Source organism: Peromyscus californicus, unplaced genomic scaffold (assembly GCF_007827085.1).
Source record: "Peromyscus californicus insignis strain IS unplaced genomic scaffold, ASM782708v3 Scaffold_4__1_contigs__length_199733344, whole genome shotgun sequence".
Taxonomy (NCBI): domain Eukaryota; kingdom Metazoa; phylum Chordata; class Mammalia; order Rodentia; family Cricetidae; genus Peromyscus; species Peromyscus californicus.
This window is the reverse complement of record NW_026294562.1, coordinates 55,149,914-55,163,743: the sequence shown is the minus strand read 5'-3', so window position 1 is coordinate 55,163,743 and position 13,830 is coordinate 55,149,914. Positions and strand designations below refer to the sequence as shown.

General features: G+C 53.7%; 1 protein-coding gene across 2 annotated transcripts; it reads left to right on the top strand.

Moving 5' to 3' along the window:
• Nucleotides 1–591: 591 nt before the first annotated feature.
• Nucleotides 592–12,170, top strand: Rela (RELA proto-oncogene, NF-kB subunit). Of its 2 annotated transcripts, XM_052712301.1 has the most exons (11): nt 592–741; nt 1,351–1,377; nt 1,469–1,620; nt 1,775–1,923; nt 2,836–2,927; nt 3,230–3,361; nt 4,117–4,221; nt 4,405–4,617; nt 9,376–9,456; nt 9,564–9,635; nt 10,835–12,170. In XM_052712301.1, the coding sequence occupies exons 1-11, from the start codon at nt 735–737 to the stop codon at nt 11,452–11,454; spliced, it is 1,650 nt and encodes a 549-aa protein (XP_052568261.1). In that variant the 5' UTR covers nt 592–734; the 3' UTR covers nt 11,455–12,170. The 2 variants fall into 2 exon arrangements, with proteins under 2 accessions (XP_052568261.1, XP_052568262.1); XM_052712302.1 differs by lacking the exons at nt 592–741; nt 1,351–1,377; nt 2,836–2,927 and having other exon boundaries at nt 1,493–1,620.
• The last annotated feature ends 1,660 nt before the right edge of the window (nt 12,171–13,830 follow it).

The following is a 13,830-nucleotide window of genomic DNA, read 5'->3' as shown; positions in this document are numbered from 1 at the left end:
CCTTAGAGAGGCACAGGTGTCCAGCCCTCACCCCACGGCCTCAGTCACGGTGAAGCGGGCAACGCGGAGCACGGCTCCCCGACCCCCGCGCGCACTGGATCTAGGTTGGGGAGCATATGGCCTATAACGCGCCGCGATCCCCAGAAGGCCTGGCCCGGTCAGGAAACCGTGTGGCATTCAGTCATCGGCCTGTGCGGGCGCAGCAGGCCCGGGCCTCTCCCTGCTCACGGCGAAGGGCCGCAGCCTGCCAGCAGCCCTGGCTCTGCTCCAGAGCCGGCCAGGGTGACATCACCAAACGTCTGCGAGCAGAGCGGGGCGGGGAGCAGGACCCGAAATCCCCTAAAAACAGAGTGAGTAATCGCGGGCCCGCCCTCCAGGCGGGGCCGGGACCCCGAGCGAGCTGCGCTGCGCAGCCCCGGGGAGCGGCCTGCAGCCCGGCGGGCCTCGGGACGAAGAGCCTCGGCGCCCTCCCTCCGCGCCCCGGTGTCCCCGCCTGAGCGCCGCACACCTCCCGTGCCCGGGCGCCAGCGGCACACCTGCTCGCGGGCCCCCCACGCGCGGCGGCGGCGGCGGCGGCGGCGGCCGCGCAGCGCGCAGGCGCGGCCGGATTCCGGGCAGTGACGCGACGGCGGGCGGGCGCGCGCCGCGCATTTCCGCCTCTGGCGAATGGCTTCGCTTTAGCGCGCCGCGGCGGGCTGAGCTGCGACCCCGGCCCCGCCCCCGGGACCCCGGCCATGGAAGGTGAGGCGGCCCTCCGGCCCCGCGGGCTGGCTGTCCTCGAGCCCCGGGGCCCGCGCCGGGAGCCCCCCCCCTCCACCCCGCGCCGCCTTCCGCCCCTTTCTGCGCCGCGGGGTGCTGCGCAGGGAGCCGCAGGCCGGATGGTGGCGCGGGGCGGGGCGGGCTGCGAGGGGTCTGATTCAGTTACCCCTCGCAGTGGAGGGCCGCTTGACTCGGTGTCCTTCCTGGGTGGGAGAGTGCGGGTGAATTTTGACTCAGTTTCCTCGGCGCCCCCTACCCCCCCCCCACACACACACACCGTGTCGATGCGATTAGCTCTGGCTTCCTTTCCTTGTAAGGGAGAAAGTATCTGACTCAGTGTCCCCTGAAGAAGAGAGAGGGGTAGAGTCCTTCCTCAGTGTCCCTTATGAACGTAAAATAGGCATTGACTCAGTTTCCCCGCTGCCCCCTTTCCTCTAGTAGAGAGATGCTGCTGTCTTCTTTACCGGGCCCCTATCGAGGCAGGTTGTGGGGGCTTGGCTCAGTTTCCTTGGGAGGGAGCTTGGCTCTGTCACGCCTTCCCTGGTGAGGATGGGCAATGGAGTTGACTGACAACGTGCCTTTCCTTTTCAGATCTATTTCCCCTCATCTTCCCCTCAGGTAAGTGGGCCATCCTTCCTCAGTGGACAGGGGCTGGCCTGGAGTAGGGGTCATGGGGGCAGCACCTGATGGCCGACTTTGTCACCCACAGAGCCAGCCCAGGCTTCTGGGCCCTATGTGGAGATCATCGAGCAGCCCAAGCAGCGGGGCATGCGGTTCCGTTACAAGTGCGAGGGTCGCTCGGCAGGCAGCATCCCCGGTGAGAGGAGCACAGATACCACCAAGACGCACCCCACCATCAAGGTAGGCACCAGCCCCCAGGGGCGGGAGCTGGGGACCGATGTGGTGGAAGGCACCGTGGAGCCCCCCGGCAGACTTGCCTCCCTGCCACCGTGCCCTGTGTCTAGGAGCCAGGTTTGGGATTGCTGGCCCCTAGAGTACTCTGTACTTTGGACAGATCAATGGTTACACGGGGCCGGGGACAGTCCGCATCTCCCTGGTCACCAAGGACCCACCTCACCGGCCGCATCCGCACGAACTTGTGGGGAAAGACTGCCGGGATGGCTTCTATGAGGCTGAGCTCTGCCCAGACCGCTGCATCCATAGGTGAGTTCTTTACAGGCCAGGGGTGGGGTGAGGTCAGGGGATGGGAGGCAGGGTAGGGGCAGGCAGAGGGCCAGGCAGCTGTTACAGTGTTACCCCTTTCTAGACACAGGCAGAGTTCTGAGTCCTTGCTCTCTCTGTTCCTGGCTCTGCAAACAGGTCTCCTTTGTCTTAAATTCTTTGACAGACAGGAACTCCATGAGATAAGGATCACCTTATCACCTTAGAGCCACAGACCCTTGAGGCTAGACAGGCCAGTCCCTTAGTGTCTCCTGTATGAGAAAGATATCCATAACGGACTCTCCTGGAGCTTAAATACCAGCTGGCAAAACCAGGTGATAAATAATTGTACAAACAGATAGACAAGATACCACTAGAGAATAATAATTTCTATGATGAAAAGAAAACACAGGAATAAATTGGAAGGAGGAGGATGGCCTCATTACTTGGAGACAGTCTCATATAGCCCAGGCTGGCCTTGAACTCACTAGATTTCACCTGCCTCTTCCTCTCAACTCCAAGGATAACAGGCATGGACCACCATGTCCTGCTGTTGGTCTCATGACTTGGGTTGGAAGGTTACAGAAGGCCTTTCTGCTAACACTTAAGTGGTGAGAAAAAGGAGACGAGGCGAAAAGAACATTCCATGCACAAGAAAGAAATGCAGGGACCTTGAGGAGGGAATAAGTGTAGTGTGCTTAGGAGTGGGAAAAGAGGCCCCTGTGGCTGGGGGTGGGACACTGGCCTGGAGACTTGGCGGCCCGGGTCCCACAGAGGCCTGCCAAAGGAGTGGGTTTCATCGCAGCACAGTGGGAAGCTGATAGAGCGTGCAAAACCTAGACCCGGGACCTGGGGAGGGGGAAAGGAGGAAGGGGCTTTGCCGAAGGCAGCAAACTGATGCCTGAGACACCATAGCTTCCAGAACCTGGGGATCCAGTGTGTGAAGAAGCGAGACCTGGAGCAAGCCATCAGCCAGCGCATCCAGACCAACAACAACCCCTTTCAAGGTAGGAGCAAAGCAGAGACATAGGCCTACCTGGGGTACCCGCATCCCCATCACCTCCCCAGGGCCTCTGGCACTCATCTCCCTCCATGGCCAGGCAGACAGTGAAGTGGAATCTCGGTGCCAGTGTGGTACACGCTCACATTTTACCACTGAGAGTCAGGCCTGGAGAGGGGTCCTGTCTTCCATGTGTCAGTGGAGCCAGTGATGGGTCTACACTTTGTCTTCCTCTCTAAGCCTTGTGTTTTACGGGCCTCCTCTTCACTCGGAACCGCCCTGCCCGCCCTGACTCTGTTTTTCCGACAGTTCCCATAGAGGAGCAGCGTGGGGACTATGACCTGAATGCAGTGCGCCTCTGCTTCCAGGTGACGGTGCGGGACCCATCAGGCAGGCCCCTCCGCCTGACCCCTGTCCTCTCCCATCCGATTTTTGATAACCGTGAGTGGCCATCTACAGTGAGGGGAAAGGGAGGGCCTGGGAAGAGAAAGGAGGCTGGGGTGGGTGGGTGTGGCTTGTGAGAGGGGGTCTGGCCTCCCTTTAGTCCTCCAGTTATGCTGGCAGGGGACAGGGCAGAGAAGACCCAGAGCTGCCCTCCACTGGAAGCTTCCAGGATGCCCAGGAGCCTGATGGGGAGTGGCTGTTTTCCGTATCTTGTGTTGAGATGCTAGTGTGCCAGGAACTGTGCTCAGGACTTTAGGAAGCAAACTCCCAGGAACCAGATAATGCTAGACAGTGATGCTTCAACAGTAGCAGCTCACAGGAAGCTGTCAGATGACCTGGGCTGATGGATTGCAGTCTTTAACAGGCAGCAGGGTAAATGAAAACAGAGGGGCTCTGGAGCCCCAAGGACCGGAAACCAGTACAAACTGGGAGTGAGGAGGGATGAAGCAAAGCTGGAAATATGCTTGGTTGGCTGGAGGGAGACAAGGTGTGGTCAGACTGTTTCCTCTGGGCTGTCCGGTCTCTGAAGGACCGCAGCTTGCTCTCTGTGTTGCTGTGTCCCTTTTTCTAAAGCCGTGCCCCCCACAGCAGGGACATAGTTTTTGAATTGGTTGAGGTGAAGAGCAGGTAGAATGGTCTGCAGACTGGTCAGCAAACTGCATAGAGCTTGCTGGGCATGGCTGTTACCTCTCCTGTGAGGTATGCTGGAGAACCCTGATGGCCCAGGGTTTCTTTTCTTGTCACACTCTCAGGCGCCCCCAACACTGCTGAGCTCAAGATCTGCCGAGTAAACCGAAACTCTGGGAGCTGCCTTGGTGGGGATGAGATCTTCTTGCTGTGTGACAAGGTGCAGAAAGGTACACACTGGGCTCTGTGCACCAAGAGGGGAGGGGTGAGGCTGAGTAGGGTGACGAGTGCCAGGACTCTCAGTGGCTTCAGGGGAAACAGGGTGATGTCTCAGGGAAAATGTATCAGGAGTTGGGGACCGAGGTCTATTGGGGTTCAGACATACTGACCCATACTGCTGCTATCTCCTGCAGAAGACATCGAGGTATATTTCACCGGACCAGGCTGGGAGGCACGAGGTTCCTTTTCTCAAGCTGATGTGCACCGGCAAGTGGCCATTGTGTTCCGAACGCCTCCATATGCTGACCCCAGCCTGCAGGCTCCTGTGCGTGTCTCCATGCAGCTTCGGCGGCCCTCTGATCGGGAGCTCAGTGAGCCCATGGAGTTCCAGTACCTGCCAGACACAGGTGTGAAGCTAGGGAGGGCAGTACCAAGGCTTCTGTACCACAGCTGGGAGAAAGACCAGGCTGGATGTCTAGAACCAGCACTTAGGATTTATACATACTATATTCATTGCACATACTATTTCTGTCAAAGACCACACATACCATGGTGGTCACATAAGACTACATGGGCAGTGGTGCATGCCTTTAATCCCAGCTCTTGGGAGGCAGAGGCAGATGGATCTCTGAGTTCGAGGCCAACCTGGTCTATAGAGCTAGTTCTAGGACAGCCAGAGCTCTACAGAGAAACCCTGTCTTGTGGGTGTGGGGAGGACTACATTGTCTAATGACGTAAGTGTCTTAGTCTGTGTAAGGATGCTTTAAGATGTTCATATAACTAGCTGGGTGCTCCAGCAAGCATGTATAATGAGCCTGTGGATGGTATGGAGACAGACAGACCTCTAGAACTACTTGGCCAGGCAGCCTTGCTGAATCAAGGTGATCCAGATTCAGTGAGAGGTCCTGGCTCAAAAGAAAAAGTGGGCTGGACATGGCAGTGAATTCCTTTAATCCCAGCACTTGGGAGGCAAAGACAGGCAGATCTCTGTGAGTTTGTGGCTAAGCCGGTCTACATAACAAGTTCCAGGCCAGCCAGGGCTATATGGTGAGATCTTGTCTCAAATAAATAAATAAATAAAATGACTAAATAACTAAATAAATCAGGTGGGTGGTGCTGGAGAGATGGCTCAGTGGTTAAGAGCATTTGCTGTTCTTCCAGAGAACCCAGGCTTCATTCCCAGGACCCACATGGTGGCTCAGATCATGTCTCGTTCCAGGGGATCTGCCACTCTTCTGAACTCTGCAGGCACTAGGCAGCATGTGGTGTACACACATACAAACAGGCAGAAAGCTACACAGAGAAACCCTGTCTCGGGGAAAAAACAAAAAAATAAGGTAGAGAGTAGTAGAGGCAGACAGTCAGTATTGAGCCTTGACACACTCATGTACACATCTGCACACACATGCATACATCTACATGAACACGTGCAAGCACCACACACACATAAGTAAATGTAATAGTAAAATAGATGTTCATACAATGACAGATTTGCCAAACAGCATGTCTTAAGATTGTCCCCACTGTTAAGCAACATAGAATTATAGTCAGAATCCATTTCTTCCCTTATTTAATTGTGGCACCCAACTTACTCAGCTCTGTGTACTGTATCTGCCCTTGCTGTGAGCAGCTCCTTAAATGACTTGACTTTAACCTCTCGTCACCTTCTGAGGGAGAGAGTTAACTGAACTCCCTAGCAGTAGAGGCAGTGGTGCTTCTGGACCAAGGTCACTTGGCTTGTGGACTTCGAGCCACCTGTGTCCCTTGCCACTACCATGTAACCCAGCTTCGTTTTGCTCGAGGCTTAGAGCACAGTCAGGGCCCATGCCTTGTGCGCTACATGAAAAAGCAAACGGGACAGGGCTGCAGACGGCTCAGTGGTTGAGAGCACTGGCTGCTCTTCCAGGGGACCCGGGTTCAATTCCCAGCACATAAATGGCAGCCCACAACCACTATAATTCCAGTGTCAGGGCTTCGAGGGCACCAGGCATGCACGTGGTGCACAGACATACATGCTAGCAAAACCACACACAGAAAGTAAATAACTAAATGGGGCGGGGGCTGTGTTTTTGTTTTTTTCAAGACAGGATTTCTCTGTGTTGCTCTAGCTGTCCTGGAACTCATTCTGTAGACTAGGCCGGCCTCCAACTCACAGAGATCCCCCTGCCTCTGCCTCCTGAGTGCTGGGATCACACCAGGCTCTGCTGTTTTGTTTTATTTTTTATTTATTTATTTATTTTTAAAGATTTATTTATTTATTTTGTATACAGCATGTATGACCAGAAGAGGGCACCAGATCTCATTACAGATGGTTGTGAGCCACCATGTGGTTGCTGGGAGTTGAACTCAGGACCTCTGGAAGAGCAGTCAGTGCTCTTAACCTCTGAGCCATCTCTCCAGCCCGCTGTTTTGTTTTATAATGAGACAAATTCCCTGCCCTTCACAAGCTCAGTCAGTAGACAGGCAGATATGTAAATGACACACCAAATGGGGATGTGTTTGAATGCTAAGAAAGTGCAGGTGCAGGGAGCTGAGGATGGAGGAGGTGGCATTTACCTGGGAGAAGGACCTGAAGTGTATTCTTCAGGTCAGTGGCCTAGTCCTGGAAGGACAGGGATGTTGGGGAGCACACAGCCTATTCAGAGACATCTGTGGCGGGAGCTGTCTTCAGGCAGTGAGCAAGCCCAGACAAAGGGTGGTCTTGTTAGGCTTAGCTGCATCTGGGGTTTCATTCTGAAAGCCCCAGGGAAGAGACTTGACATGAGCTGAGCTGGAGGCTTAGTCTGGCTTCTCTGAGCAGAGTGTTAGAGATGGAGAGACTTGGAGCAGGGCCACAGCTCAGTTGATAGAGGGTCGTCTTGAATTCAATCCTATGTATCACTTAAACCAGGCATGGTGCTACACACTTGTAATCCCCGCACTGGGGAGGTGGAAGCAGGAGGATCAGAATTCAAGGTCATCTTGACTACATAGTAAGTTTGAGGCCAGCCAAAGCTGCATGAGATCTTGTCTTAAAAAGAAGAAGAAAGCTGGCAATATGACTCTGACTAAAGACACGTGCCACTAAGCCTGATGACCTGAGTTTGATCCACATGATAAAAGGAGATAATTGACTCTCAAGTTGTCCTCTGACCTCACTCTTGCTGTGGTACACACACACACACACACTAAACATAATAAATTAGTGGTTTTGTTTGTTTGTTTGAGACAGGGGTTCTCTGTGTAGCCCTGGCTGTCCTGGAGCTTGCTCTGTAGACCAGGCTGACCTTGAACTCAGAGATCTGCCTGCCTCTGCCTCCCCAGTGCTGAGGATTAAAGGCGTGCGCCACCACCACCCAGCTAATTGTTTTAAAAGGTTTATTTATTTGTGTATTTTATGTATATGAGTGCTCTATTTGCATGTATTCCTGCACTCCAGAAGAGGGCACCAGATCTCATTATAGATGGTTGTGAGCCACCGTGTGGTTGCTGGGAATTGAACTCAGGACCTCTGGAAGAGCAGCCAGTGCTCCTAACCACTGAGCAATCTCTCCAGCCTCCATAAATTAGTTTTTAAAAATCTGGGACTGAGGGGCAGTGGTGGTATACGCCTTTAATCCCAGCACTTGGGAGGCAGAGACAGGCGGATCTCTTTGGTATACAGAGCGAGTTCTACGGCGGCCAGGGATACACAGAGAAACCCTGTCTTGGGGGGGGGGGGGGACACTGAGGCTGGGAGGCCATTTTGGAAGACAGTGCAGTGGTTCAGGAAAAGAAGATGGAGTGTGTGCCTTGTAGAGGGTATGGCAAAGGTGAAGCCCACGTCTGTCGCTGTCCTCCTAGGTCACCCTTCGGCACCGTGGCCTTTTTGCCTGTGACAGACAGGAGCAGCTTCACCTCAGGATGTGTGTGTTGCCATGGCCTCTGCGTGGAATGCTTGGCCTGAGCGTTCCTGACCATCTCACACCACTTGTCTTCCTGGGCACCTCTTGTCAGACCTCCCAACCTCACTTCCGGGGCTGCTCCTTATCTTGTTCATGGGTGTGAGCGTCCTTGGTGCTCCTGGCTTTTTGTTTTGTTTTGTTTTGAAGCAGAATCTTGCTATACAGTCCTCTCTTCCTTGGAACTTGCTATGTAGACAAGGCTAGCCTTGAATTTGCAGAGATCTGCCAACCTCTGAATATATGTGCTACCACACCTGGCAGCACTTTTTTTAAATTTTATTTATTTATTTATTTTTATCTTTTATTTATTCGCATGTGTGGAGGTCAGAGAACAACTTGCAGGAGTCAGTTTTCAGTTTTCTCCTTCCTCCACGGTGTCCCAGAGACTAAACTCGCCTTTATCTGCTGAGCCAGCTCACTAGCCCAAAGGTTAGAATGGGCATCCTGGCACTCTTTAAGGTCATGTTTTTGAGGATTAAGCCTCTTGTGTTTACCCATCTCCAGTGGCTAGGAGGAAAGCCAGCAGAGTGATGTGCTTGGCAGTTGTGTTGAGGTAGTATTGGTAGATAATGGTCAGGATAATTCCACAGTTTCCAGTTTGGGTGCCAGGACAGACAGTGGGAGGGAGACACAGGAAAAAGAACTCATTGTGTGACATGAAGTGATGAAGTTCCCTCTGGAGGAAAGAAACTGAGGCACTCTAGGCAGTTCTGAAAGCTTCAAGCTGAAGGCTGGAGCCTTTACCTGAGATGAGTCTGTGGAAGTCTTGGGCTGACATGCGATGCTCAGTACACTCTTTCCCTCTAGGCCTAGGTGGATGCTTAGGTGAGCAGCACAGGTGATAGATGAGCGGCAGCCTCTTGTCCCCTGGAGCAGGGGTCCCTTACTTAGCATCACCCAGGGGCCAAGATTCAACCAACAAAGCTGGTTGTGGTGATGCAGGCCTTTAATCACAGCACTCTGGAAGCAAAGGCAGGTGAATGTCAGTGTTTGAAGTCAGCCTAGTCTACATCGTGAGTTCCAAAACAGCCAGGGCTATATAATGAGAGTCTGTCTCCAAAAACCCAAAGGGGAGCGGGGAGATCCATTCAGACCCTTCTCAGAAAGTCACATATCCCTTCTTTACTGTTGGGAGAATAGGTCTTAGGAAAATATGACCCTACTGCCCTCCTGAAAGGGCCCCAGGGAGAACTGGAGCCCAGCTAAGGAGTGTAAACCCTACCATCCATATTGTTTTCCCAGATGACCGCCACCGGATTGAAGAAAAACGCAAAAGGACCTATGAGACCTTCAAGAGCATCATGAAGAAAAGTCCTTTCAGTGGTGAGATGAGGAGCCTGAGGGGAGTGAGCTGATGGGCCAAGCTCTAGAGTCGGTGAGAGGTGAGAGACACCTGGAGTCTTAAAGCTGACCTAGCTTTTGTCCTGCAGGACCCACTGAACCCCGGCCTCCACCACGGCGTATTGCTGTGCCTTCTCGAAGCGCAACTGTCCCCAAGCCAGGTAAGGAACCCCTGTCCTACTTGAATGAGGGTCACGTTTGTTCAGACTGAAGTTGCAGTGTCTTCTGGAGGGGAACTGAGCAGACATTGGTCTCACCTGCAGAGTTCTGAAGCCTACCCTCTCTAGGACCCATGCTTTTCAGGGATGAGGCCTGCGGTTCTGTCAGGATCATCCAGGGAGCAGTGCAGGTGTGGATTTTTGGGCTCCACACAGATTGATAAACTTGAGGCTTTGAAAGTGTGGCACGGTAACCAGCAATTTCCTAAGGGTGTTAGTGTCCATGGAAGTCTGCAGCCATAATCCAGTTAAAGTCTGAGCTAGGTCCAGGCCTTGTGCTAACAGCCTGCAGTCCCAGCTACTCAGGAGGGTATGGCAGGAGGGTCATGGGTCCAAGGCCATCCTGGACTACAGGGTTTAGTTCAAGGCCATCTTGAAGAACCTTGTTTCAAATTAAAAAGTAAAAGCAGGACTAGGATATAGCTCAGTGGTAGAGTGCTTGCCTGGCATGCATGAGGCCCTAGATTCAATACCCAGTACCAAGGGGCTAAATAAACCCTGAGTTGGATACCTTGAGATACAGACATTGGAAATGGATAGTCTCTGCCCTTGACTCTTGATTGAATTTAGAAAGAAGAAATCACCTCCAAAGATAGAAGTTATGGGGCTGGAGAGATGGTTCAGTGCTTAAGAGCACTGGCTGCTCTTGCAGAGGTCTTGGGTTCTTTTCTCAGCACCCACATGGTCGCTCACAACTGTCTGCAACTCCAGTTCCAGGGGATCCACTGCCCTCTTCAGGTCTGCAAGGGCACCACATTCATGCAGTGCACATACATAAGAGCAGGCAAAACATTCACACACAGTGTAGTAAAACGAAACAACAGGTCCTGAGTTCTGGTGTGTGGCTCAGAAAGTGGCACATGTTCATCACCAACCCAGGTTCCAGGGCTCATCCTCTCGGTTGGTTTTGTAGTTGTTGTGTGAGGAGAACTTTAAACATCAGGGGTGAGAGCTTTGTGAACTCCTGTAGTCAGGGAACACCTCAGTGTGGCCCTTGGAAGTGGACCCTACAGGTCAGCTTTTGATCCCCTAGAAGGGGACTGAGTCTAAGCATTCTAGTGAGGGGCTGATTGTGGAGGATGGGTAGGTAGGTATGTCTCTAGTACTTTTTCTGACCCTTCCCTCTCTGTCTTTTCCTCCAGCCCCCCAGTCCTATACCTTTCCAGCACCCCTGAGCACCATCAGCTTTGAGGAGTTTTCCCCCATGGTGCTACCATCTGGGCAGATCTCAAACCAGGCCTTGTCCTTGGCCCCATCCTCTGCCCCAGTCCTGGCCCAAACCTTGGTCCCCTCCTCTGCCATGGTACCAGCTCTGGCACAGCCCCCAACCCCTGTCTCAGTTCTAGCCCCAGGTCCTCCCCAAAGCCTGGCCCCACCTCTTCCAAAGAGCACCCCGGCCGGGGAAGGCACACTGTCCGAAGCTCTGCTACACCTGCAGTTTGATGCTGATGAAGACTTGGGGGCCTTGCTTGGCGGCAGCACAGACCCGGGTGTGTTCTCAGACCTGGCATCTGTCGACAACTCAGAGTTTCAGCAGCTCCTGAACCAGGGCGTGTCCATGTCTCACCCCACAGCTGAGCCCATGCTGATGGAGTACCCCGAAGCTATAACTCGGCTAGTGACAGGGTCCCAGAGGCCCCCTGACCCAGCTCCCACATCCCTGGGGACCTCGGGGCTTCCCAATGGCCTCTCAGGGGATGAAGACTTCTCCTCCATTGCGGACATGGACTTCTCAGCTCTTCTGAGTCAGATCAGCTCCTAAGGGGCTGACGCCAGCCGGCCCTGCTCAGAGCACCAGGTTTCAGGGTATTGGAGCCTTCCCGAAGCACTTACTGATTCTGGGGAGCATGCTCCAACTGCCCCTGACTTCTTTGGGTGATATCTTCTGGGGGTGGCACATTTTATTCTTTTATTGGCAGTATCTCACTCTCTTTTTGGAGGTGCTTAAGCAGAAGCATTAACTTCTCTGGATGGAGCTGGGAGGACTGACTCTTCTCCCATGCCTCTGGAATCTCTCTTCCATCCTCCAGTTCTAGCACTCTCCTAGAGAGGGGGGCTTGCTGGAGTTGTGGCCTAAAGGCCATAAAGCCTTATTATCAAGTGTCTTCCTCAACATGGATTCCTGTACACCTTGATGCAAAGCAATGCTCCTAAGAGCAGCCCCTGTGTGGCGCTGCCTGACACCAGCACATGAGGGCCTGATTCCCTCCTGTGGCACTCCTGCCCCGCCGGCTCTTTCCATGCTGAGCTGTGGCTGAGGGGAACAGGTGGGATAGTGCTGGCCACCTTCAGGATCCTGAGGGAGTTTGGTCTGAGACATCCCTGCTCCCGATTTTCTCAAGTGCCTTAATAGCAGGGCAAATTGTGTGGAGTCAGGAGGGCAGGCTAGAAGCTCAGCCACAAGACGGTCTTTGAGAAAGCTATTGGACTCTTGCTCTTTCTAACTCTGAACTAATAAATGTGTTACCATGCTGGCAAGAGAGTCGCAGTCTTTCAGCAAACACTGAACACTGCTGATCATTTTAGGTTTGACAATGATGAAATAATTGAGTGACTTTGTACTGTCGTCTAGAGGCCTGGGACCTGCGGATGCCCCCGAAAGTCTTGGTTCCCATCTGGTAGATGTACCAGCTACTAGGGCAGGGCTCCCACCACCACCGCAAAAGGCCCAATAGGGCCCAGGAGTTGTGGGGTGAAGTCCCTTCCGGTGCTGGAGATCCCACTTGTTCCAGGTGTTGTGTTAGCAGAGATACACAGCCTGGCAAGGAGATGATGCTGAGATTACCCCGGGAATGATGAAGAACCCTGCATAGCAGTTGGGAGGCTGAGGCAGGAGCTTAGGCTGAAACGAAACAGCTACTTTGCATCCCTGGTGATCAGTTCAAGGTCATCTCGAGGACTTTGAGTTTGACACCAACCTGAGTTATGTGCAACACTGTCTCAGAACAGCTTGTTCAATCCACCACACCGCTCCCCAAAAAACTGGGCTTGGTGGTGCATGCCTTTGATCATAGCTCCCCAGAGGCAAAGGCAGGGAGATCTGTTCAAGGCCCCTGATGGCTACACAGGGAGACCTTGTTTCACAAAAGCAAAACTAACAAAAATCTCAAGCCTGCCCCAGTACTTTTGATACTATGTTCCGAGAGGATCTTTAAAACCTACAGCCCCAGAAACCTAAACAAAGGCCAGGCGATGGCTCCTGTGCTAAAGCTGGATACACTTCCGGTTTTGTTTTGCGCGCAGGCCTAGCAGCTAATGGTACGGGCCAGAGGGCCAGGCTTTTCGGACGCGCACGCGCTCTGCAAGAACTTAGCGCCCGGTGGTGTGGCGGCGTGCTTGTGGGGAAACCCCTGTGCTGAGAGGCTTTAAGTATGTGACGGGCGAGCTGCAAAAGTTAGACCCCTGGGAACAACGGGCCCTTGTGAAGACTCCTCCCTGCGGAGGAGCAGCAAGTGTTGGGCAGCTGGTCTGCGGTCTCCTACAGAAACGCTGGGTGCACAAGCTTAGGGGGCGGGCCCAGGGGCGGGCCTGAAGCAAGGGTGTACTACCCAAGGACCTGGCTAAACACAACTCCAGCTGGGCCAGAGCCGCTGGCTTGGGATCAGACCCCAGAACTTGCCCTGGAGAAGCCGAGAGATGGCACTGGTATTAGCCACCGCACTTGGGGCGGCACCCCGCGAGTGAGAAGGCTTGAAATCCAAGGGCATCCTGCTTAGTATAGGTTCTCAGCCTCATTTTAGGCAGTTCCTTGCTCTTGGCTTTCCCAGTGTCCTGCAGTAGCCTCCGGTGACCCCCGGAAGCCCTGTTTTAGTCCTTCCCACACTCCCTGAATGACCTCATCATACTAATGGCTCATCCGTCCGAAGTCTTTGTTTCTAACCCAGGATTCTGTCTCCCTGGGCGCTAGCCACTGGACAGTTTTACTCAAACTTGCCCTGCTCCAAGTGACCGCAGTCACCCTAGGGTGTCCACCTCTTTCTTCCTCTGTCTCAACCATCACCCTCCCACCCACTAGGGGCTCCAGCCAGAAACTTGGCCACCATTGTAGATATCACCCCTTCTGCCTTACCAGTGTGCACCCAGCCTTTAACGAGGTCCAGGGAAATCCGCCCACTCCTCCCGGTTGTCAGCGTCTCTT

Bases quoted from the DNA above. Each gene is read 5' to 3' on its own strand.
- Rela (XM_052712301.1), top strand. The intron at 3,362-4,116 runs GTGAGTGGCCAT...TCACACTCTCAG, and splicing joins CCATCCGATTTTTGATAACC to GCGCCCCCAACACTGCTGAG. The intron at 9,636-10,834 runs GTAAGGAACCCC...CTTTTCCTCCAG, and splicing joins CGCAACTGTCCCCAAGCCAG to CCCCCCAGTCCTATACCTTT.